Source organism: Monodon monoceros, unplaced genomic scaffold (assembly GCF_005190385.1).
Source record: "Monodon monoceros isolate NGI ecotype Baffin Bay Population unplaced genomic scaffold, NGI_Narwhal_1 Super_Scaffold_4, whole genome shotgun sequence".
Lineage (NCBI taxonomy): Eukaryota > Metazoa > Chordata > Mammalia > Artiodactyla > Monodontidae > Monodon > Monodon monoceros.
Window position 1 is genome coordinate 50,413,171 of NW_021703781.1, and position 25,545 is coordinate 50,438,715.

A 25,545-nucleotide genomic window follows, 5' to 3' on the forward strand; every position below is an offset into this window, starting at 1 on the left:
TCCTTGTCCCCAGAGTGAGCCACAGCCACCTCCCACCTCCCCAGGAGACTGTCCAAGACCACCAGTTAGGTCTGGCCCAGGCTCCTATGAAGTCACTGTTTTTGCTCTGGGTCCCAGTGTGCACGAGACCTTGTGTGCTTCCTCCAAGAGTGGAGTCTCTGTTTCCCCCAGTCCTGTGGAGTTCCTGCAATCAAGCCCCACTGGCCTTCAAAGCCAAATGCTATGGGGGAGGCTCCCCCTGCTGCCAGACACCCAGGCTGGGGAGCCTGACGTGGAGCTCAGAACTCTCAATCCTGTGGGAGAACTTCTGCAATATAATTCTCCAGTTTCTGGATAGCCCACCTGGGGGTTTGGGATTTGATTATATCATGAGTGCACCCCTCCTGTGTTTCTTTGTTGTTTCTTCATGTCTCTGGATGTAGAATATCTTTTTTGGTAGGTTCCAGTCTTTTTCTTATCAGTGGTTGTTCAGCAGTTATTTGTGATTTTGACGTGCTCATGAGAGAAGGTGAGCTCAGGGTCCTTCTTCTCTGCTATCTTGTCTCAAGTCTCTCCAATAACTTTGTATTGTTTAAAAAGTAGAAAAAAGCAACTTGTGGGGGAAAAAGGGGTAATAAAGTTAAGAGAACAGATAAGATTGCCTGGGCAACAGACTGTAGAGAGAAGCTTGGGGAACATTTGTCTGTATTGAAAGGGTGAGGAGAGGATGAGAAGAATTCAAAGAAACAGTGAGGAGCAAGGCAGGAAGATCTCCTGGAAGTTAAAGAAAAAGAGCATCCAGGCAGGGCTAGCCTGTGGTACTCACTGCTGATTGGCTACCCAAAGCCATTCCCAACTGTCTCCTGCCTTGCCCCCTCCCTTTAGCAATTTCTTTTTTATATAAATTTATTTATTTTATTTTTGGCTGCATTGGGTCTTCGTTGCTGTGCGCAGACTTTCCCTAGTTGCGGCGAGCGGGGGCTACTCTTCATTGTGGTGCACGGGCTTCTCATTGTGGTGGTTTCTCTTGTTGTGGAGCACAGGCTCTAGGCGCATGGGCTTCAGTAGTTGTGGCATGTGGGCTCAGTAGTTGTGGCTCGTGGGCTCTAGAGTGCAGGCTTAGTAGTTGTGGCGCAGAGGCTTAGTTGCTCCGTGGCATGTGGGATCTTCCTGGACCAGGGATCAAACCTGTGTCCCCTGCATTGGCAGGCGGATTCTCAGCCACTGCACCACCAGGGAAGCCCCCCTTTAGCAATTTTTTTACAGCCGGGAGTAGCCACATGATTGGCTCCAGCCAACGAAATGTGAGAAGATGTCTGCAGGGGGGCTTTTGGAAAAGCTTTTCCTTCCCTAATGAGGGAAGCATATAAAGAGAAAAAGAGAAAAATTCTGTCCTTTGTGCTGCTTCTTGCCTTCAAATATAGTTGTATGAAGATATGACACTTGGAGTTGCCATCATAGCCAGCTTATAATGGTGAAAGTTCAGGGGACTCAAACACTAACCCAGAGCCCTGTCTGGTTTCCTGTGAAATATAAGACATATCTGTGTCACATAAGCTGCCACTTGTTGGACCACCTGTACTACAGTTAAAGTCATTCTTAACTGATACAGAAAATATGGAGGGGCACAAAGTTTTTAGTGACCTTTGAGCTTTGCAGATCTGCAACACTACATAGTGCAGGCAATGAAGGGTTAGTGTGGCAGTGAGGAAGCACAGGTCCAGGCGAGGCTGGACCACACTTCTGAGAGGCTTTTGAGTGATAAAAAATAACATGACGTGGAATCGTGAGGGGTACCTGAAAATTGCTTCTATGCCATTTCTGCTGCTGTTGGCTCTGGCAGAAGACTGAGGAGGGACATACTGAACTTTCAGTGTTCAAGCACATAATAGGTGCTCATCAAATGGTTATCACTGTTATCATTATTCCATGGGGTCACTCTTGGAAATGTTATAATCTGGGTAAACTTTAGATGTTCCAGAGGTATACTGGTCTGCAAACTTGTTCTTGATGGCTTTCCTTGGAGGCAGTAGAATGTAATCAATGGAAAGGGCCCTGGCTTTGGAGTGAGACTGAATCCACTTACTTGCTGTAAAAAAGAAACCTTGGAATAAACTCCTCTGAGTCTCAGGTTCCTCACCTGTTGACAGAGAAAAGAATACCTACCTTATAGCTTTGGTATGAGAAGTAAATGAGATAATGCATGGAAAGTGCTGGTACACAGTAGGCACTGGAATAACTGGAGAGCTCTGTTGTGGGCACTGCAGGTTGCCGTTCAAACATCACTTCCTGTTCCTCCTTCCTAACAGAGCCCCCTCTTTGGTCCAGATGTCTCCCCTCCCTGATGAAGAAACCAAGGCTCAGCTTAAGTGGCATTTCTGCGGTCTCATAACCTGATAAGTGTCAAAGGCAGCGCTTGAACCCAGGTCTTCTGACTCCCAGGCCATTGTTCTTTTTTTAAAAAAAATTTATTTTATTGAAGTATAGTTGATATACAATGTTGTGTTCATTTCTGGTGTACAGCAAAGTGATTCACTTATACATATATATATTTTTTCATATTCTTTTCCATTATGGTGTTAACTGAGAAAAAAAATGCACAAACCTAGGTCACTCTGAGGGACTGCTCCCAGGCTTGAAGTCCTCAGAAATTCTGCCGAATAAAACATAACTCTCAACTTCTAGGTTGTGTATTTTTTGTTTTTTCAGTCGACAGTTTTGGTGGCCAATTATGAAGGGTCCCAGAGTAGACTTCTCTCCTTTGCCTGAACTCTGCAAGGAACAGGAGCCTTGGTACCAGTAGAGGCCGCTTGGGCCCATCTGCCTCCTCGAGGGGTACAGACGAATTTGGAGGAGTCTCTCCTGGTTCTCGGATCTCTTGATTATCGGTTGATGATCCTGAGTTTTATTTGGTGGTATCTCACCGGTACGTGGCTCCCCAACTGAAAGATATTGGGGAGTGCCCCCCGCCCCGATTTAAAGGCATTAGGTGAGGCTGGTTGAAAAACACCGGGAGAAAGTGCCCATAACTGAAAGATATTAGGGCAGCCTGGGATTTACTCAGTAAAGGAAACTGAGCGGTCTGAACTGAGAGGCTGGGGAGGAGGCTGACCTGACGTCTTTCATCAGATTGGCTACCTTAACAAGAATTAACAAGAATTTGTCTGGATAAAAGCAAAAATAATACATGAGAGCTTCTCAGCTCCGAAGAAGTGACTCTCTCCTCCTGGCTGGCAGCTGCTCTCAGGCGGCTGAGAAACTTGCAGGAGTGGTGGAGGCAAAGACCTCATGCTGGGTAGCTGTCCCTATAGGGAAACCTGCTCATTTTAGTTAACAACCTGCTCAAACAGGGACACAAATAAGAACTGGCCATTCCATGATCTGAGCACCCACGGTAGTCTTATGCTACCAAAGGGAGAACCTGAGACGTGTAAAAGGGAGCTAAAACAACTTGAGGGCAAAAACCTAGAGGAGTGAAGCGCACAGACAGCACGTTAGCCCACCACACAGTTTTCACTAGAAAATTTTATCCCCAATAAATTCAACTTTAAATTGGGAAACAGATTCTCTCAGAGAAAGGGGCGTCACAGAAAGCCAACTTCCAACTTAACACTCCAGCCAGATTCATGTATTCAATACAATACATACGGAGCTCGCACTTGGAAGTACCTACCTAATTGGGGAAATTATATTAAAAGAGATCTCAACCTTACATGGCCAAATTGGGGCTCTTTTGACATTCCAAAACTGTTTTTTGTTTGTTTGCATATGCAGTTCAGTTAAAAAGCCAGCTTGATAAAAACATATTTTCAAAATTCTGACCGTAACCAGGGGAACTTGCATTTCTCTTCCTGTGTATTTGAGATGTAAATGTTCTACCTGATCTTAGGGTGTAGTGTGTGTGTGTGTGTGTGTGTGTGTGTGTGTGTGTGTGTGTTTTGAAAACTTGACCTCTGCCGTACTATTTTGGGGAGTAAATTTTCTGGATCTTATTTAGGTGACATTCTCCCCACTCTCTTATGGAGAAGCCTCTTGTGTCTTGAATCACTATTAATATATATCTCATTAATAGCCAGAGATAGATCCTTTAAACTGGAGAAACTTCTAAATTGGTATATTTTTAGAGAGCTCTCATTATAAACAACTGTTTTTTTGGTACCTATAAAAAAAATCGAATGTGAAAATATAAATATATATGTATCTCTAATGGTTAACCTAAGAACTCCCTTAGTTTAAATCAAACAAGAAAAACTGGTTTGGAAAGCCTTATAGTGTTCTTAGCTTCCCCTCAATGGGTCTTACAGATGCTAATAAAAACATTAAATTAGGTTGATTAACAGGAAAGAAAAAACTGTAGAGAAAGTCTAGAGACTTTTTCCAACAAGGTAGGCATTTAAAAGGTACTTATCCCAAATGGATAAAGAAATCTTTAGATGGTTATTTTAAATGGGATAAATAAAATGGACATTTATGGGATTAAAACACAAGGTTTTGATATTATACTACCTAAGGTTAAATTAGCTAAAAGGGACCCCCTGCTGGTCCCCAACATTAAAGGCCAAACAAGTCTGCTCTATTTATCCCAGTTTAAATTATATAAGGGGCTGGAAAATTACACTGATATACTTGATCAACAATTACTTGGGGCAACAGTTAGGCCAATTAATCAAGATTGACAAAAGGGTCTGAGGCTCAACCCCTCTCTTGGGACCCCAGAGCCTTTTATATAAAAATAGAGTAAATGGACAGGGAAACAAAAGAAAGAAAAATTTCTAGGATACCTCCTGTAAGATCAAAACTTGTTGTTTGGGTCCTATCCTAATGAAAACTAAAGTTAAGGGTATAAAAGTTGATAGGATTGAGATAAAGTTTGTAAGAATTTATAGATGGGCTTTATATAAGATGGTTACATCTCTTTTTTTAAATCTTTATTTTTTATTGAAGTATAGTTGAATTACAATGTTAATTACTACTGTACAGCAAAGTGACTCAGACACAAACACACACACACACACATATATATATACACATACACACACACATTCTTTTTCATATTCTTTTCCATTATGGTTTATCGCAGGATAATGAATATAGTTCCCTGTGCTATACAGTAAGATCTTGTTGTTTATCCTTTCTATATATACCAGTTTACATCTGCTAATCCCAAACTCCCAATCCAACCCTCTCCCACCCCACTCCCCCTTGGCAACCACCAGTCCATTCTCTATGTCCCTGATTCTGTTTCTGTTTCATAGATAGGTTCGTTTTTGTCATACTTTTTAGATTCCACATATAAGTGATATCATATGGTATTTGTCTTTCTCTTTCTGATTTACTTAGTATGATAATCTCTAGTTGCATCCATGTTGCTGCAAAAGACATTATTTTGTTCTTTTTTATGGCTGAGTAGTATTCCATTGTATATATGTACCGCATCTTCTTTATCCATTCATCTGTTGATGGACATTTAGGTTGTTTCCATGTCTTGGCTATTGTGAATAGTGCTGCTGTGAACATAGGGGTGCATGTAATATCTTTTTGAATTATAGTTTTGTCTAGATATATGCCCAGGAGTGAGATTGCTGGATCATATGGTAATTCTATTTCTACTTTTCTGAGGAACCTCCATACTGTTTTCCACAGTGGCTGCACCAACTTACATTCCCACCAGCAGTGTAGGAGGCTTCTCTGTTCGTCACACCCTCTCCAGCACTTTTTTTTTTTTTTTTTTTTGGGCTGCTCCGTGTGGCTTATAGGATCTTAGTTCCCCAACCAGGGACTGAACCCTGGGCCCTCGGCAGTGAGAGCTTGGAGTCCTAACCACTGGACTGCCAGGGAATTCCTATACTGGCTTTTAATCTTTGTTTTCCAGAAAAATCTTACCTCATGCTATGACCTACAACAAGTTGATAAAATGTTTTATCTTTGTTTACAACAGTATACTTTTTTCCTCTCTACCTTATCATTCCAAAATTTGGCTTCTCCAGCTGGCTCTCCTGTGGACTTGATGGTTTATTGCAACCGGATTACAACTAGTTATACTAATCATTGTTTGTTCTTTGCTTGTCTGTCTCTCTGCTGCACTATGACTTTATTAATGTTACTGGCTCTATTACTTATATCCTGTCTATTTTATAAGATCGTTGTCTCTTACCCAATGTGTAAACAGGCCTCTAACAAAATTGATGATGGCTAAACATCTTGCGTAAATAGATCACACTTAAAACTCTACATAGAATAATTGCAATAGTGTAATTCTAGATATGGGAAGAAGCAACAAAGGAAAACATTTTCTGGATCATAATAGACTAGTAAGACAGATCCAGAGAATTTTAAAGTGTCAACAGGGCCAGACCCAAAATTAGCACCTCGAGTGGCATATCAACAGAATCTTTGCCTGATCTAGGAATAAGCTTCCTAGCAATGTGGGACAAAAAATTGGTCATGAAATGTCTCCCAAACCTTGGTCAAATTTATGACTGTGAAGGAGAAACGTCGCCTGCCATATCAGTAAACAAAGGATGTTGCAGCTATCAAGCCAACATATTACAGCCGCCCTTGACGGTGAGCCCAGAGGGAACTCAGGATGGAAACAGAATGCCGGTCAACAAGCAGTCAGCTGCTGCAGCCACTCCCCCAAGGGTGCACGCTGAGGAGACTCAGGATGAGAAAGCACAGGATACTGGCCCCAGAGAGCTGAGGAGCACATCAAAGGAATGATTTCAGTGAGCCCAGACTTTGCATCTTCCCACACGTAGAAAAGCACTAGTTTCATTAATTTGAGATGTCTGGTTTTCTTTAATTAACAATAATCTTTTGATGTTCCGACTACCTGGTCTTTGATGCCCAAACTCCTATATATCCTGGCTCCCCGCTTGCCTCTTTGGAGCAGTCCCTCAGAGTTATCTGAGAGTCCTGTCTCCTGGGCTTGAAGTCCTCAGAAAATCCACCAACTAAAACATAACTCTCAACTTCTAAGTTGTGCATTTTTTTTCAATTGACAGTGGTTTATTACAGGATATGAATATAGTTCCTTGTGCTATACAGTAGAACCTCATTGTTTGGCCATTCTGTATATGATAGCTTGCCTCTGCTAATCCCAAACTCCCAGTCCATCCCTCTTCCACCCCTCTCCCTCCTGGCAACCACAAGTCAGTTCTCTATGCCTGTGAGTCTATTTCTGTTTTCTAGATAGGTTCATTTGTGTCATATTTTAGATTCCTCATATGCAATATTGTGGTATTTGTCTTTCTTTTTCTGATTTACTTCACTTAGTATGATCATCTCTAGTTGCTTCCATGTTACTGCAAATGACATTATTTCATTCTTTTTTATGGCTGAGTAGTATTCCATAATACTACTACATTCAACATACCACATCTTCTTTATCCATTCATCTGTTGATGGACATTTAGGTTGTTTCCATGTCTTGGCTATTGTGAATAGTGCTGCTGGGAACATAGGGGTGCATGTATCTTTTTGAATTATAGTTTTGTTTGGATATATGCCCAGGAGTGGGATTGCTGGATCATATGGTAATTCTATTTTTAGTTTTCTGAGGAACCTCCATACTGTTTTCCATAGTGGCTGCACCAACTTACATTCCCACCAACAGTGTAGGAGGGTTTCCTTTGCTCCACACGCTCTCCAGCATTTGTTATTTGTAGAATTTTTAATGATGGCCATTCTGACCAGAGTGAGGTGGTACCTCATTGTAGTTTTGATTTGCATTTCTCTAATAATTAATGATATTGAACATCTTTTTGTGTGCCTATTGACTGTATATCTTCTTTGGAGAAATGTCTATTTAGGTCTTCTGTCCATTTTTTGATTGAATGGTTGTTGTTTTTTTTTGTTATTGAGTTGTATGAGCTGTTTGTATATTTTGGAAATTAAGCCCTTGTCAGTTGTATCATTCAAAATATTTTCCCCAAGTTCGTAGGTTCTCTTTTTGTTTATGGCTTCCTTTGCTGTGCAAAAGCTTATAAGTTTGATTATGTCCCAGTTGTTTATTTTCAGTTTTATTTCTATTGCCTTTGGAGACTGACTTAAGAAAACATTGCTACAATTTATGTCAGAATGTTTTGCCTATGTTCTCTTCTAGGAGTTTTATGGTGTCATGTCTTATGTTTAAGTGTTTAAGCCATTTTGAGTTTATTTTTGTGTATGGTGAGAGGTGTGTTCTAACTTCATTGGTTTTCATGCAGCTATCCAACTTTCCCAACACCACTTGCTGAAGAAACTCTCTTTTCTCCACTGTATATTCTTGCCTCCTTTGTCAAAGATTAATTGACTATAGGTGTGTGGGTTTATTTCTGGGCTCACTATTCTGTTCCATTGACCCACATGTCTGTTTTTGTGCCAATACCACACTGTTTTCATTACTGTAGCTTTGTAGTATTGTCTGAAGTTTGGGAGGTTTGTGCCTCCTGCTTTGTTCTTGTCCCTCAGGATCACTTTGGCAATTCTGGGTCCTTTATGGGTTCCATATAGATTTTAGGATAATTTTTTCTAGTTCTGTGAAAAATGTCACAGCCCATTGTTCATTTTAATGCTTCCTTTTGGACGAATTAGCACATTTATCCAACACAACAACTAGGACTTACTTATTTCTAAAGTGTAGTTCAAACAAAAGACAGAAGCCACAATGGCTTTTATGGCCTAGACTTGTTATTGACATACCATCTCTTCTGCCATATTCTATTGGTCACACAACCCTGATAGAATGCAGAAGGGGACCACACAAGGGTGTGAATACCCGGAGGTGAGGATCACTGAAGGAGTTCTTGGAAGCTGGCTACCACAAGTGTCTTAACATTATTATGAAAATAATTTACATTATGAATCTCCTGAGAGGGATTAGGGACTCCTAGGGGTCCATGGACCATACTTTGAGATCCACTGACCTTAATAATATAAGCTCTCATCAATCTACATGATATATGCTATTTTGAAGATTATTCTCAGATCTACCTCTTTTGCAGTTTCATGTGAGTTTGTCAGAAGTCACTTTAAAAACGAGTAAGCCAGAAGGGGCCAGAGAGACTCAGTCTATCCAGTATTTTGCCTCTGATGATGCCAGAGTGAGGGGGCTGGAAGAACAGAGTAGTTGTTCTGCAGGGGAGACCTCATAAACTAAAGTGTCACGTGGTCATTCATAGTATCTCATCAGGGCTTTTATATCTGTGGGTTCATCTTAAATTTTCTTTAAATATTCTCCTTTTTTTTGAAAAAATTGTTTTTTATTGAAGTAGAGTTGATTTACAATGTTGTGCCAATCTGCTGTGGACCAGAGTGATCAGTTATACACATAGAAACATGCTTTTTTTTTTTTTTTTTTAATATTCTTTTCCATTATGGTTTATCCCAGGATATTGAATATAAGTTACCTGTGATATACTACACTAGGACCTTGTTGTTTATCCATCCTATATAAATATTTTCGATCTGAACCACCTTCTTGCCTAATACATTCCACAAACTACTTGTTATCAAGTAGTAACTTCTTTCGTTTGTCCTAATAGGCCTCCGCTAAGTATCCCTGAGATGGGTTTGACATGCTAAGACTTGATAGGTTTGACATGCTAAGACTTGTCCAATACACCCACATACAACTCACCCAAACACTTCATGACTTTTGAGACACCACTCATTGTTCCTTTTCAGAAGAATCATACTTTTAGTGTGTGATACAATTGTGCTATGTCCCCTTGGTCACGTCAGCCTCCTCCTCTGGATGGACGTCCTCCTACGCTGTGTCCTTCTCAAGACCTTGGCTAGCAGACCTTCTGCACAGAGAGCCAACATTCAGCTACACTGAAGTTTGTCCTGGGACAGGAAAATGGTGTCCCATTTTCCAGTTTGTCACAATAATGCCTAAAGTCCAGTTTGGAACATTGAGTTATCTCTCCAGCTGCCTTCTTATAGCAGTCCACCCCCTCGCCTGGCCTTCTCCTGTCCCCTATTCCATGATGTTCTGGTGGGCCTGCCAATCACACTCCAGTCCCTTTAACCCAAGTGATGAGTCAAGGAACACTAAATATTCATGTCGGGCCTGCCAGCGTCTGGAATTGTTTTCAGGGAAGTCACAGGAAGGCCCTTTTGCCTGGTCTCGAGTTACAGAACTGGAAGAGTGAGGCTGGAGCTGCCTGCAGCTGTAGTTCCTATTACTGCATTCAGGAGGTGAAAATGTAGTCAAACAAGACCAACAGAGCCAAGAATAAGACAAATATAGAGAAAGTTTGAGTCTCTGGATTCACTCCTGCCTGAGGCTAGTTCCAGCTCCTTTCTTCCCAGGGATGTGACTCAATACCAGCAAGTATGTTAGTTTTCCACTACTTATCAATGAAAGGAGCAGTCAGACAATTGACTCTTCGGGCCAAATTATATCGTGGGGAGTCTGCTTGCTGAAGGAGCATGTGTGGAGAGAAAGTAACAGAGGGCTGAGATGTGGTGAAGATCTAGAAAGGGGACTGAGAAGCTGCTGGCCAGAAAAGGTGGGCAGACCAAGGAAGAGCCTTTCATGGAAGCAGACAGTTGGGTGGTGGGGAAACATAACACATTTGGTGGGAGTGTAAACTGGTGCAATTTTTTTGGAAGACAATATTTCTTTAACGTTTGGAATGTTCCTGCTCTTTGAGCCAGTAATTCTACTCAATGCTGCATTGTTTGTTGTGGTAAAAAGCTGGCAATAACATCAAACCGTTGCATCACCAATAGGGGGGTGGTTAAGTAAATTATGGAAACATGTCCAAGTTCTATTGTTAACAGGGAAAAAAAGCATGTAAGACTGTCTAAAGCATTTGTTTAGAGATGTGTTTTGTATGCGCAAAGCGAAAAGCTTGGAGGATCATACGTTGGATAGTTAGGTGATCTCTGTGGGGAGGTGACTTTAATTACAGAGAACTTTCACTTTCTATGTTTGTAAAAGCCCAGAATATTTAAAGAGATTAATTTCTGTTATTTTTGCTGCTGTAAGAAAGTGACATGATGATGGTTCACTGCTTTCACAATTAGTGTCAGTTTTCTGAGTTCTAGGATCTCTGGTCTGGAGAGGTTCATTGCTTAATTTAATTCATTCATTTATCTACTCATTTGTTTGCTCAAACCATTTGTTTGCTCAAACTAGTTGGCTGAGTGCCAACTAGTTGGGCACTCTTCTAAGTGTTGGGCATGTAACAGCAAGACAGAATCCTTACCCTTGTGGACTTGATACAATTGATTGTGAAAACAAATATCAGATGGTGATGAGTGTTTGGAGAAGCACAGAGGAAAAGAGCATGGGATAGAATGCTGGGGTTGGAGACCGTAGGATCCTATTACATATAAAGTGGTTAGAGAAAGCCTCCCTGAGGGCAACAGGAAGACCTAAAGGAAGGAAGGACGCCATGCAGCTCTGGGGGCAGGGTCTTTCAGACCTAGGGGACAGCACAGTAAGACCCTAAAGCTGAAGTGTGCTTGATGAGTGTGAGGCCGGAAGGACTGTGTGGCGGCAAGGAACAATGAGAAAGGCAGAGGTGAGAGAGGAGGCAGGGCAGTGTCCTTTGGACTCGAGGCCATTGCACCACTCCGAGGGAGAGGAGTAGCCGCTAAAGGGATCACTCTGGTTGCTCTGTTCAGACTAAGGTAGAGGGGGCAAGGGTGGAAGCAGGGAGACCAGTTGGAAAGTGACTGCGATGACCCAGGTGAGAAAATGGCTTGGACTGTGGTGATAGAAGTGGTTGGGTTCTAAAGGTATTTTGAAGGTAGAGCTGATGGATTTGTTGGACGGGATGGAAGGAAGAAGTAGTGCTTGTGACTCAGGGCCCAGTATCAAGGCTGTCAGACCCCTGGAAGATGACCCTTCTCCCAGGACTGTTGAAGGCTTAAGCAAAGGAGATTCCACCGAGTCACCCCAAAGGGGTAGCAGTGCGAATGGGTGCTTTGAGTTGAAGGGCGAAGGACAGCATGAGAAGAGGCAGGGTGGGAGTTTTGGGGTTTTCTACTATGGGACAGACCCATGCTGCTGTAGCAGGCCCCACCCCAAATGGAGATGCCAGGGGAGGCTGGATGCCTAGTGCCACAGCCTTGACACACTTGGTTTGGGAGTGAACACAAGGACAGACTGCATTTTCACCCACTGTGGACTCGTAGCCAGATTTAACTTGTTTAGAAAAACTAAGTGCTGTCTCATTTTCTGTACCCATGTCTTGTGGAGTAAATCGAGACCCATTATACATATTTTATAATGGTCACTTTTGCTTTTAAAGACATGTGCATTATTCTTGTAATCAGAACAAATACAAACATTTTAGAAAGAATGGTGAAATGGTCAACGTTAATCAATTCGGAGTGTCACGGAGTTAGCCTATTGAGAATAGAGTAAGCGGTGCCCTCAAGGAGTGAGGGGGAAGCCAGATGTAAGTAAGAATGGAAAAGGAGAGTGTGCACCACTGAAGAGGTGAATATAAGTCTCATTTGAGAAACTTGAAAGGGTAGGAAACAATGAATGGTAAGAACATATGCCACGCAATTCTGAATGAAGTTTATTAAATACCATGTACAGCCAATGTAGTAATTCAACATCTATTTGTCAGATCGATCCACTGCATAAAGGAAAATAGATGAACAGAAAAATCTGTGTCTGCATAGTACATGCGCTTGGTGTATGATTTAAATGGCAATACTTTAATTGGTTATATATAATGTCAGTTATTTTTCTTTCAGAATATATTTTTTGTAGTAACCTATTCTAGCAATAGGCCTTAATACTACTGCAGATAAACAGGACTGCAAAAAAAAAAAAATCAAAAACAAAATAAGAAAAACCACTATAATTGAGATAACAGTTACCTTCTCTCCCAGAAAGAATGATTATTTAAAATTATAACACTTTACAAGGGCTATTTTTGGGCTAAAAATCGGCAGGTAAGTTATTTTGGAATTCCTTCATTTAAATGTGCAAAAAGACTTCATGACTTCCTTATCTTACTCCCCCTTCGGTTCAAATTTTTAAAATTATTTTTCTATACAAAGTAGGTACATGGACTATACAAAGTTAAATATACATATTTACAGTCCCACTTCTTAAGCATGTGATTTTTTTTCTCTTACTGATCCCAGAAAGACTGCAGAAGTTCAGTAGTGTGGGGCTTGCCTTTACCCAGAAGCATGGCTAATCTATTCAAAATGTGTTGCAGGGCATGCCGCCAGTTAGTTGCACTTGCGATTAATAAACCTGTATAAATATCTCAGCATAAAAATAGGTATTTTGTATTACTAAATGTCTGAAGACAAAGGGGCAGTTGGAGCCCTTTGTTCCTTGTTGTGTCATATGTAGGAAGCTGAAGTTTGATGCAGATTTTAACAGATGAGTTTATTAAAGATGGGCAAATTGGTGAGGCATACCTGGGATTCTGGAGATATACAAAGTCGTGAGGCTGGCATCATATGCAAATGTGGCTTTACAAATTGGTTTATTTTCTAGCTGTATTTAAAGAGGTGTTCAAACTTACCTACTTAATCAATAAGCACCCCTCAAAAAACAGGTAAGATCGTGTTATGAATGGTTTGCATCTAAGAAAGACCAGGAAACACATTAGCCAATATACATTCCAAAATGGGTGATGCTGCTGTGTGAAATGCATGTGGATATGCACTTGAACTAGACTCGGAGCGGGGAGGAGAGACAGAAACAGAGTGCCCTTGGATGGTGAGGTGGACCTTCCAAAGCACCGAGTCTTTCTTAGGGAATATCAATAAGTCCCTTTCTACCCAAGAAGCTCATCCACCCTCACCTATAGCCCCAGCCCCACCTCCACCATTAGTTCCACAGCCTTTCCCCCTTGGGATTAAGGCTCTGCTCTGTTCTAGTTAAAAACCAGTGTTTCTGTGAAGAAATAACACCTTCCTCTTATCAGTCATGTATACTTTACTGTGAAGGAGTCAGTGGCAGTTGCTTTCCTGAGAGCATGCTTTGAGGGACAGGGAGTGAGGGTACTGTGGCTCTCTGATGGGGGTGGGCAGCTGGTGGGGGTCCTAAGATGCGTAGTGGAGGGAGAAGCTGAGGCACTGAAGACAAACTCTGTGTGCTTATAAAGACTCTGGGACATGGGTCCTAGGCCAATTCTGAGCTATATGCAAAGAGTCAGGGTTCCTGTACACACCCTATCAACCTGGAACTGCTACTCCTATTTGTGACCTTGGATGTGTATTTGTGGGCAGGATGAGAGTTTGAAGACCCTGGAAACAGTTCCAAGTATTTCCAGCCATAAACCACCTTCAGACAAAGGTTCTTCCAGCATCCTAGTTGTTCAAGGTGAGCTAATGGAGACAGAAATATGACAATGCTTTCTAGGGTCCCTTCAGGGAAAATTCATCTCTTCCTCTCTCACACCCTTCTTAGCACTTATCACAGTCTCTCTTGATTCAGTATTTTTGTGTGTCTGTCTCTCCAACCACCTCTGAGTTCCCAGCAGGCAGGGGATGAGTCATTTCTATCTTTCTCTCTCCAAGGTGTCTAACAGAGTGGCCAGTAAGCATCCTTGAATTGGATAAAGTTGTGATGGAACACCCCAGGCATCCCAGGAGCCTCAGTCCCCAACAAAAGACTGGCCTCCTGGGAGTGGCAGAATCACGGCCTCACTCTTAGGGCCACTGTATCTGCACCTTCTGTTCTAAAGAGAAGCCTCACAGGGTGAGTCAGGATTCATAACCTACATAATTCCTATTCCTACATTTGGGGTAGTCCTTGGACTCCTATGGCCAATGAAAATGGAGACACGGTGAACCTCTTCTAAGGCTTGGAGCGTGGCTTGCTCATCAGTGGCCCCTGGCGTCCAGTGAGTCACTGAACACCATCCTTGGTTCTCTGTGAGAATAGGCCTATCAACCCCAAACTGTCCTGGCCCAAAACAACCCAGAAAAGAAAGAGCAGCAATGGCATTCTGCACTGCCCTGAAGGGGACCGTTCATAACAGCCAGTGATACGGGGAAGGGGCCGCTGCAAGGGCCCTCAGGCTACAGTCACCTGGAAATACAAATTTAACTGTCTGCCTGGCCACCCTGCTCCAGGGGCAAACCTTGTGTGCTTTTGTGGCTGAACACCGGGGGCGTCAGTGGCAAAGCTGCACACAGGCTGAATGCACTGGGCGCCTACTTTGATCTCCATTTCCCCACCTACCTCCAGTGAGGGACTGGGCCTTGGGTAGTTTGGGGTCTCCACTACTGTTCAGGGATCGCCTTGGCAGCCCTGACGGGTCTCTCACAGCACTAGGGGACTGGCAGGCTCCGGGGCGACTGGGGGAGAGTCTGTGTGGAGCCTTGGAGGATGGCTGGGGATCTGCCTGTTGCTCCGAGGGCTCCTGCAGGCTAAATGACCTTTTGAGCCAAAGCCGGTCAAGCCTGAAGCAGCAAGAAGCATTTCTGGCCTAACTGCTCCTGGACCATGCTGCAGGTCAGATTACTCAAGGTGGGGCGGGGGTGGGGTGGCAGGGAGGGCAGGGCTGGAGTGGCTCCCAGAAGCAGCTAAGTAAATACCACCTTGCCTCATTCCTTTTCTGCGTGGTTCAGCCCTGATACACGCAGTAAGCTTAGACAGTAAGTAAATGCAACACTTCTCTGTCCTCTCTTTTTCTTCTTTCTTTATCCACTGCATTAGTTTTCCTACTGACTCAATGTTTAAATAAAGAGACAAATTCATGAATTATGCTTCATCCTCCAATAAAAATCATCTCTGTGGTTTTCAGTCTTCTTATAGATACAAAGGCTTTACATAGTTGCCTGGGAAAGTACCAAACTGCCTTGTCCTTCTTGAAGTACCTATTAAAAAAAAAAAAAACAAACACACAATGAGAAGACTCACCCATTTGAGTTCAGAGAGAGTCCTTGGTAACAATCCTGCAGCTTGTAGAAGGGCATTTGGTTTCCAAATCACTTTCCCCTATCTTATCTCATTTAGGCTGCAGAATAATGCTGGGTGATAAGCAAGGCGGGCATTTCTAACACTCCCATTTTTTTCACAGGAAACCCAAGCTCAGAGAGACAGACTTTGAATCCAGGTCTCTGACTCCCAGCCCATTGCTCTTTCCAGTACTTCTCCTTTATGGAAGAATGAACAGTTACCAACACAACAAGGTACTGGGGATTTAGAATTTCTAAACTGTAGGATTTCTAAAGTCCACTGGCTATGACTGCACAGCAAAAGGAAATCTCCCTCCTGAGCCTAGGCCCCAGATTGACTCCCTGTCTTCACTACCAACCTTGTCAGGGTTCCCTCTGAGCCAGGAAAATTGAGCTACCAGGGAACAAGCCCTTCCTGGGCTGCTCCACATCCAGCATTGCTGGATCCCTAATCTAGCAATAGTTCCTTCCCTTGGGATTCTCTCTCTAAAGCTGGGAGATAAGGGTGGAGTGGCAGATAGATGTTGTGTCGTCATTACACTCTCATTAGCAAACATCACAATGTGATCATTGCATCCTTTCCCCGATCGGCTTGGATAGGGCTTCAGAATCCTGCTGAACACACTTCAAGCAGCCACTATCAGTGGGTTGGAGTTGTTGCCCAAAGTAAAACTTCTAGGCTAGAAGAATGTGTCAAAGCTAAGGCCATCTAAAACAGCTAGCTGAAACCCCAGGGGGGGATGGTCAAGGAGGCTGCGGAGAACTGAGATGGTAAAACCCAGAGATGTGCTCATATGAGTGGTGAGTACCTTTCCTGACAGATGAGAAAAACGAGCTCTCCTGGGTTATTTTCTTCATAGTCTGAACACAAGGCCACTTTTCTAAGTGTTTGAGGAATTAAGGAATCTAAAATATTTCCTTTATCTAGCTGCCGGGCGGATGCCCCTCACCCCATCCCAAGTTCTCATAAAAATGTAAACACTCCTGGAAGAGTTTAACAAATCCCTACTAGCCTGCACTCTAATAGGGCAGCCACGTGTGGCTCCTGAGCCCTTGAAACATGTCTGGCCTGAACCGAGCGATGCTGCGACTGTAAAATACATATTGGATTTCAAAAACTTATGTACAAAAAGAAGAATGTAAAATATGTCCCTAGCAATTTTTCATACTGATATGTTCAAATGATAATATCTTAAATGCACTGGGCTTAATATATTAAAATTAATTTCACTGGTTTCTTTGTACTTTTTTCAATGTGGCTTTCGGAAAATTTTAAATTTCATACATAGCTTGCATTATGGTTTTTTTTTTTTTGCGGTACGCGGGCCTCTCACTGTTGTGGCTTCTCCCGTTGCAGAGCACAGGCTCAGTGGACATGGCTCATAGGCCCAGCCGCTCCGCGGCATGTGGGATCTTCCCGGACCGGGGCACGAACCCGTGTCCCCTGCATCGGCAGGCGGACTCTCAACCACCGTGCCACCAGGGAAGCCCCATTACGGTTTTTTTTTGGCTGTGCTGTGAGGCTTGCAGGATCTTAGTTCCTGACCAGGGATTGAACCCGGGCCCTCAGCAGTGAAAGCACAGAGTCCTAACCACTGGACTGCCAGGGAATTCCTTGCATTATGTTTCTATTGGACTTGCACTGCACTAGAATGTTGCTGACTTTCAGACCTGGTTTCCTTCTGAATAGAACCTCAACGTGGTGAGGACCACAAAACTTCTGTGGGCCCTGGGAGGAGGATGGGGTAGTTTTCTAGGAGGCTGGTGAGGCCAAGGCAAATCTTTCTGGCTTCCCATTTGTGCTGAAGCCTTGTTCTCACGGCCCCAGTCCTGACATTATTTCGATTTAGCAAAGCTTTTCTAGGGAGATAGGAAAGAGTTGGTCTTTGGAAAGAAGATAAAGGTAAAGCCAGTTGTTTAAGGGGTAAACTGACACAAAGAGTGTCAGTGGTTCCCAGGATTATATTTGTGCCTGAGCAGAAAAAACAGAGGCTCAGGGAGAGACGAGCCTAAGTTCATATACTGGCCCTACCATTTGCTACCTGGGTGGTGACCTTGGGGCTAGTTACTTAACCTCTTTGGGCCTCAGTTGTTGAATCTGTGGAAAGAGGATAATTCTTGCCTTACAGGCTGTTTGTTGAGAGAACGTCAGTAAGAAAGTATATCAAGCATCTGTTTTGTTACAGAATCTCAAATTCTGATCCTTCTCTCCCCCATCCTATGAAAGTGACTCCTTTAATTAAGCAGGTTGCTTTGAGGAAAGTTATTAGAAGCCTGGAGTAAATGAGGTCTTTGGAATGTCTACACATATGCTTGAGCTTCATGGCAGAAAGCTAGGCTCAAGTGTTCTTGTGGTGTTCCACAGGCATTTTAAAAATTAAAATTTCCGAATGTAGGACGGACAGATGCGCAATAGAAATACAGAGGGAATTCCCTGGCGGTCCAGTGGTTAGGACTCAGCGCTTTCACTGCTGGGACCTTGGTTCCATACCTGGTCAGGGAACTAAGATCCTGCAAGCTACATGGCACAGACAAAAAAAAAAAAAAAAAAAAAGAAATACAGAACTCAATGGATGAAGCTGGCAACTGCCCTTCCATGCAGTAGATGTTGGCATATTTGGTTGTCAGGTTCAATGTTATTATCATCCACACTGCCCTGAGAGCAAACATAAACTGGGTGGCTCATCGTTCCTAATGGAGGTATAGGAACTGAGAAGGCCCTTCTCTGTGTAGAGAATAGTGCTCTCTTCGTGACTCATCACGCCTAGTTCTTCCTTCAACACACAACTGGTAAGAAAAGTACGATGTCACTTACCAACAAACCATCCATCGTCACACTTTTCCATGACATCAACAATGTCTCCATCCCGGAGTTCCAATTCATCAGCATTCTGTGGTATATAGCTATACAATGCTTGGTAGCTAAGTCTGTGAGAGAAATAAACATGGACTCAAACACTGATGGAATTAAATAATGAGTTTTAAAAACCATTTCAGCTGAATCAACATTTGGGTAGTGTTTCCGACTCATCAGTGGGGATAAAAGTGTTTTATTGGCTGTTTCTCTAATAATTTGGGGAGATCCATGTGATAAGCAAATTAAGATTCACAGGGATGGGGAACTTCTGAGAAGCAAGTCCTGATCAGTCCTTTTATTCAGTTTCATTTGGTTACCACAGCCAAGCTTTTTTGTCTAGATGCTCCCCCTTTAAAGTTAATCTAGTCCTTTTCTTAACATAGGGTAATACATGTAGATTATCAAGGTAATCAGAAGTTACTTAGGTCCAGAGACAGACATTATATTCTGGTCACATACATTGGAGAACATGAGGCAACTGTCATATATACATATAATTTTTAAAAGTACATCTCAATTGCCTCACTGTTTAGCAAAAGTACCTTGAGTTTCTTTACGTGCCAACACACATTTCATTAATTGCTTTTAAACGTGGATGCCACTTTTCTGAAACTCTTGAAAGCATTTCTATCCCAGTGATGTTTGGGGTTAAGATTTTTATTTGCTAGTTAGTTGGCCTAAGGCAATTTGGTCTGTTCTGACAACAGGCTCTGGAAAAAGCTGGACTACTTGTGAAATCTGATACCTGTTTTGGCAACAGATAAACGCTTGTTTTCATTTATTCTTTCGACAGATATTTAAGAAGCACCTACTATGCACCAGGTCACAGTTCTGTTTACTTGCTACTTTGAAACACAACAGTAGCAGGTAAAACTTTGCAAACCAACCCATCATCTACCATTTTCAGTGGATGTCAGTGAATTCCAGCATGTGGGCAAGAGAGACTAGAAACAAGTGCAGTCAGTTCCTAGAAACAAGAGGTTCTGCTCTCTGCGAAAACCAAAGGGGCAATTTAATTTTACATATTTATTCAAATGTAGTGAAACTCTGGTAGATGGATCTGCCTGCCAGAAGGAAGGTCTCTAATGAGGAATTAAGAGTTGCAGATGGATTTCCAGTTGGTAAATGAATACATTTTGCTGTTTCTGTATTTGCCTGCTGTCTCTTACCCAACCTGGACTCGTTACGATGCCTTAGGCCCTTTACTGCCGCCGTGGCTGCTTTGCCAGTCTCAGCTCTGGGAGATTACTCCTGTTATCTGCCTCACTGTCTCACCCCAGACAGCGGAGACCGGCTGGAAACAGTCCTGCAACCTTGCTGCTTGGGTGCCCGACTGGCTCTAATTTTGGAGGGGCTTCATGCTGTTCGGACACGGTTCCATAGAGTCCTTCCCCCGCCTCTGAGCAGAGCTTTAATTTTCCTCCCCTCCTGCCCCTACTGCCATGTGTAAGGAAGGGTCCCTGCTCCTGGCCAGGCTAAACTCCCTTCCCTGGGCTACTTCCTCGACTTAACGTCTTCTCTCTCACATGTTTCGATTCTGTTAACTCCTTCTCAAGTATAGATGTGCTTAAGCCTCTGCATCCTAAGAACAACTCCCCCGTCTCTGCTACTCCCTGAACCTACAGCCTCCCTGTCGCCCGCTCCGCCCACTCACCATCAGCCCTCGGTAACACAGGGTCTGCCTGCAGCCGCGCTGTCATTGCAGAGGTCACCAACGATTGCTCCAGGTGCCACCTGGAGGACATTTCTCATTTCCTACCCTCCTCGCCTCTCTGAAGCAGGGGCACCACTGGCCACACACTGCTTGCTCTGTGGCACACAAGTGAGTGCTCCTAGACCCTCGCCTGTGTCTCCTGCTGTCTCCTTTGCTGGCTGCTACTCTGTTGCCTTAAAAGTTGGTTCCCCAAGGATCTATCCTCAGTTCTCTTCTCCCTTTCTCCCTATCTCCTCGGGGAATCTTATATTCTTATCTAATCTTATATTCTTCCATGCACCAGAGGCCCACTCGTTCCTAGCTCAGGCCCTCACCACTTTTTTGCTGTGTTCATATCTCCAAACCACTGTCTTTGTCCTTCGTCTCTGAAATCCACTCTCCACTCTGTTGACTGATGTATCTCCCTAAAACGAAATCCAATTAATGTGTTCCTCTTTTTTTTCTGGCCACGCTGCGTGGCTTGCAGGATTTTAGTTTCCCGACCAGGGATTGAAGCTGGGGGGCCACAGCAGTGAAAGCGCTGAGTCCTAACCACTGGACCCACCAGGGAACTCCCAGTATGGTCCTGATTTTAAAAACCTTCAGTGGCTCCTGAGTGAATGCAGACTAAAATCCAAATTTATTTCAGTTGCATTCTGGATTCTACAGTCTGGTCCTAACCTGCTCCTTGAGCTTTGTCTCCATGCCCTCCATGAACTGCACACCGTGGCCACAGGCGTTTTTCGATGTTCTCCAAACGCACTACCTACTCCGGGCCTTTGCACATTTGGTTTTCTCAGCTGAGAAGACCTTTTACCTCCCTGCTCTAGCTCTCAAATCCGATTTGTCTTTCAATGCTTATTCCGGAACTCCCTTCCTCTGTGAATGGAGCTGACTCCTTTGTGCTTAGAACATAGATATCCAATACTTTTTCTTTTTTTAAATGAATGGATCAACCCTATTCATTCCTCTCCAGTCAGAATTAACACTCCTTCCTCTACACTATCACAGCACTAGGAATGAGACCAATCAGCGCAGCTCCCAGTTGCCCTATATGGCAGTACATTCTTTACCTCTCTCCCCCAAGAGTCCGTGACCTCCTTTATTTACCTGCCACCTATTTTCACGTTGGCTGATGGGAAACAGCCTTAACTAGAAACCCTCAGAGAAGCTTGGAGTGACTGGTTCATCTCCCCCAAATGGCTGCCCCTCCCACAGTCAGTCAGTGACCCACTTCCTAAGCCCAACGGTCTACTGAGAACTGAGGTTCGCCAAGTGTACTTACAAATCCTGGGAGGTTTGACTCCTGTCTGGGGTGACTCTTCGCTGCTGGGCTTGAGGTTGCTGAGAAATGATTAGAGATGATTTATTGTCAGAAGGGGATACCTTGTGATGAAAGTCAAGGGGATGAGAAACAGTGCTGCAGTAATGAACAGATTTTTCGGCAATGTTTATGATCTCATTGCAAACTGCTTCCTGTGGTGGCCCCGAGATATCCAGAAACCCCCATAAAACAGTCAACATGGGGACAAAAAAAAAGAAAGAGAGGAAGAGATGTAACATTCCAGACGAAGCACATAAGTCCAGGGAAACAACAGAGTTGAAGATCCAGGTTAAAAAAATAGATATTCCAGTAGTGGAGTGCAGGAGGAATCCAGGTGTAAGCATGGAAAAAACAGGTAAGATACAGAAGAATTTGGGATTTAGTATGAATATTTAAAAAAAAAAAAAAGGCAGCAGCATAAAAGCCTGTAATTAGTGAGTAACTGTTACAAATGGAATAATTTCAGGATAGAAATGCAAGTATGTATCCCCAATCATGCACTAATATATTAATTTAATCCCACATGTAGGCAGAGTAGGAATATGGTCTCTAAATTCCTCTGCTTTTTTTTTTTTGAGGGGAGAGGGTGGCCTAACATCTCTCTCTACTACAATAGCCATATAATTCTTGTAAATAATGGCTCTGTGAGTTAACCAGGCATTACTCCAGTCTAGACTCTACAAATCAGTAAGAATTCTCTTTAGAAAAGCTACAGTCTTATTCAACAGGCATCTTACCACATAGCTCTTTTCAGATTCTGTGAGATCAGGTCCTGCTCTCAATGAATGATGAGAAGGCTGTGATCACCAAGCAAATTATAAGGGAGACATTTTAGCAGATGTCACATTGGAAAGGATTCAAAATAAAAGTGTGAGCAAATACACATACCACACCATCACATTCAATGACACCGGATACTCGTGGCCTATGGCCACCGAGTTTCCAAGACAACACAGTGGGTGCAGAGGAGAAAATGCAATGTACAGAGTTAGAAGCAAGGTTCCAGGCAATGAAATGAGCAGTTGGGAACATGGCTGCAGTGAGGTGAGAATGAACAACACAGGGACCCCAGATTGGCAGGGAAGAGACACAGAAGGGCTACCTTAAGGAACAGTTATGTCCCTCTGTAACCACACACGTTGGTCCCCTTGCTCTCAGCTGGCAAGCATCTATGGAAGGGCTGCTGTACCAAAAGCCAGTTCCACTTATTCTGACTGGGAACCTCCTCTGGCAGAGCAGGCTCATAAAAGTATCAGGTATGCCATTTTCCCGTGCGTAACTCCTTGGTAATATGTGACGTATCAAGTGAGACTGTTCCCCAGGAAAAACGTGCACATGATACTCTCCAGCTAAGTATGCGATCGATGAGTTCTGATATCTCATGGGGCAGAGCTTGCTTCCAGAAACAGGATGGTGTGTCCTGACACAGTGGTAGAAATGAAACTATCACTCTTCACTCACCAGCTTAGGTCCCACATGCTGACATGGAAATAAGGTGCAGTCATGGCCAAGCGGATCTGTCTTTTAAGTAAGGATCCTATAGCACAGGCCAGGCCTTCACTGGAAGAATGTCTGGAATTATTTTTCCCAGAGAGGATTCAAATCCAAGCTCTAAGAAGTCTCCCTAAATGAATATTTGAAGAGCCATCCTTGGAGAAACCCTCCAGGTAACGTGCAATAATAGTGATGAGTCACAGCAACTCCAGGGCCTTCTAGAAGAGCACTCAGATCTTTAGTGTGTGACCCACTTGTTTCACAGGAAGGCCCAGAGAGGGTGAGGGCCTCCCCTGAGGTCAGCCAGCAAGTTAGTGGTAGACCTGCCTCCTGGATTCACCTACTGTCCCGTTGGACCTTCTCTTTCATCCTCGGACCATTTCCCTCATTATTAAGTATGCTCACTGACATTATTTTCAATGAGTCCCACAGAAACCCTGGAGACAGGCAGGACAGGGTTTATCATCCCATTTTCTTTTAAAGCCCAGGAAGCGGATGCGCAGAGGGGTTTAGTGCATTCCCCAATGTCACACAGCTAGCAAGAGGTAACACTGCCTCACCACACCATCCCTTCCTGTTCATCTCCGCTGTAAATTCTCATCCATTAGCACGGCCTGCAGGACCAGACTTCTATACTCTCATCCTTTTGGAAAACCTTTTCAAGTTCTCCAAACTGCAATCTCTTAAACCAGCGCCCTTGGACTCGGGGAGAAGAGACAGAACTGCAAGGGTTCTGCTCTTTAGAAGACATCTCAGGACCCGCGGGCCTTTGCCAGGTGACTGGGAGCTGACCTTGTGTGGCCCCACTCACTGCCCATCCAGCCTCTGGATCAAGGCTTCTGCATAACAAATTAGAGAGAAAATGATGACACTCCCAAGCATCTACTATATGGGCTTCTATGTGGCAGCACTGAGTGGGTGATACCTACAGGCAGATTTTGACTTGATAGAAGGTAAAACTTTCTGAACATGAGAGCTGTCCAACAGAAGGGACTGCCTCGAGAGGAAGTGAGTGGTCAGTCCCAGCAGCTGTTCAAGCTGAGGCTGTGCTGACTTCTGCTAGATGGGATATTGTAGAACACTGCTGCTCAAACTCTAATGTATGTCAGATTCACCTGGGATCCTGTTAAAAATGCAGATTCCCATCTGACACATCTGGGATGCACCCTAAGCCTGTTCATTTCTATTTGGTGGTGCCCACGCTGCTGGTCCACAGACCAACTTTGGGGAGCAAGGCTGAAGAGCACCTCAGTTACCCAACACCGAGATTCTTTAGCTACAGTGTGCCAAGACTGGTGGGTCTGGCTCACCTCGTGAAAATAAAAGTTCTCATAAAGAGAGAAAATATTTCCAAACTCCAGCTGGTGGCCTAACAACCTCAGGTCAAGTGCAGTACAAGGAGAGGATGCAGACAATTTATTGACATGACCTCCAGTTTACCAAAGCCCCATAGCATCTTTCGAATCAACTTTAATCCTAAAGGAGTGACTGGAATCAATCATTAGCAAATATTTCACACTTAAATTTAAAAGAGGTTTGGTGAATCAGCTACATTAAGAACCACTTGATATTTTACTATCCCTTTTTTTTTTGGCTGAGCCGTGTGGCATGCAGGATCCTAGTTCCCCGACCAGGGATCAAACCCATGCCCCCTGCATTGGGAGCTCCGCGTCTTAACCACTGGACTACCAGGGAGGTCCCACTGTCCCTTTCTTTTGTAAAGCATCTTTTTTTTTTTTAAAGTCGCTTTCAAAGCACATATAGGGGGGGCTTCCCTGGTGGCACAGGGGTTGAGAATCTGCCTGCTAATGCAGGGGACACGGGTTCGAGCCCTGGTCCGGGAGGATCCCACAGGCCGCGGAACAACTAGGCCCGTGAGCCACAACTAGCGAGCCTGCGCGTCTGGAGCCTGTGCTCCGCAACAAGAGAGGCCACGATAGTGAGAGGCCCGCGCACTGCGATGAAGAGTGGCCCCCGCCTGCCACAACTAGAGAAAGCCCTCGCACAGAAACGAAGATCCAACACAGCAAAAATTAATTAATAAACTCCTACCTCCAACATCTTAAAAAAAAAAGCACATATAGGTCCATTACCTCACATGACTTTTATACTCACCCTTTGACTTGGGGAGGGCAGAAAAGGAAATTTTAAGGCTCATGGAATTCTGAAGATTTTCACAAGGTGGCAAAGCCACTGAGTACTGAACCTCTCAGGTTCTAGTCGCCATACACCACCTCCCTCTTGGCTCACGATGGGATAGCTGGGGTAAGGATGATAGCAACACCCAGCTTCTGCCTCTCCTGAAAACAGGCACTGTAA

At 43.7% G+C, this 25,545-nt stretch overlaps 1 protein-coding gene across 14 annotated transcripts in view; it reads right to left on the bottom strand.

The window, feature by feature from the left end:
• Positions 1 to 14,651: 14,651 nt before the first annotated feature.
• The window catches only part of SORBS1 (sorbin and SH3 domain containing 1), a 239,256-nt gene continuing 228,362 nt past the window's right edge, over positions 14,652 to 25,545 (bottom strand). For all 14 annotated transcript variants that reach the window (XM_029245035.1, XM_029245040.1, XM_029245037.1 and 11 more), the window contains 3 exons: positions 21,694 to 21,752; positions 18,674 to 18,786; positions 14,652 to 15,777 (listed from right to left, as the gene is read on the bottom strand). In XM_029245035.1, the coding sequence (XP_029100868.1) occupies positions 15,710 to 15,777; positions 18,674 to 18,786; positions 21,694 to 21,752 (240 nt within the window). In that variant the 3' untranslated portion in view covers positions 14,652 to 15,709. The remainder of the gene's footprint in view (positions 15,778 to 18,673; positions 18,787 to 21,693; positions 21,753 to 25,545) is intronic.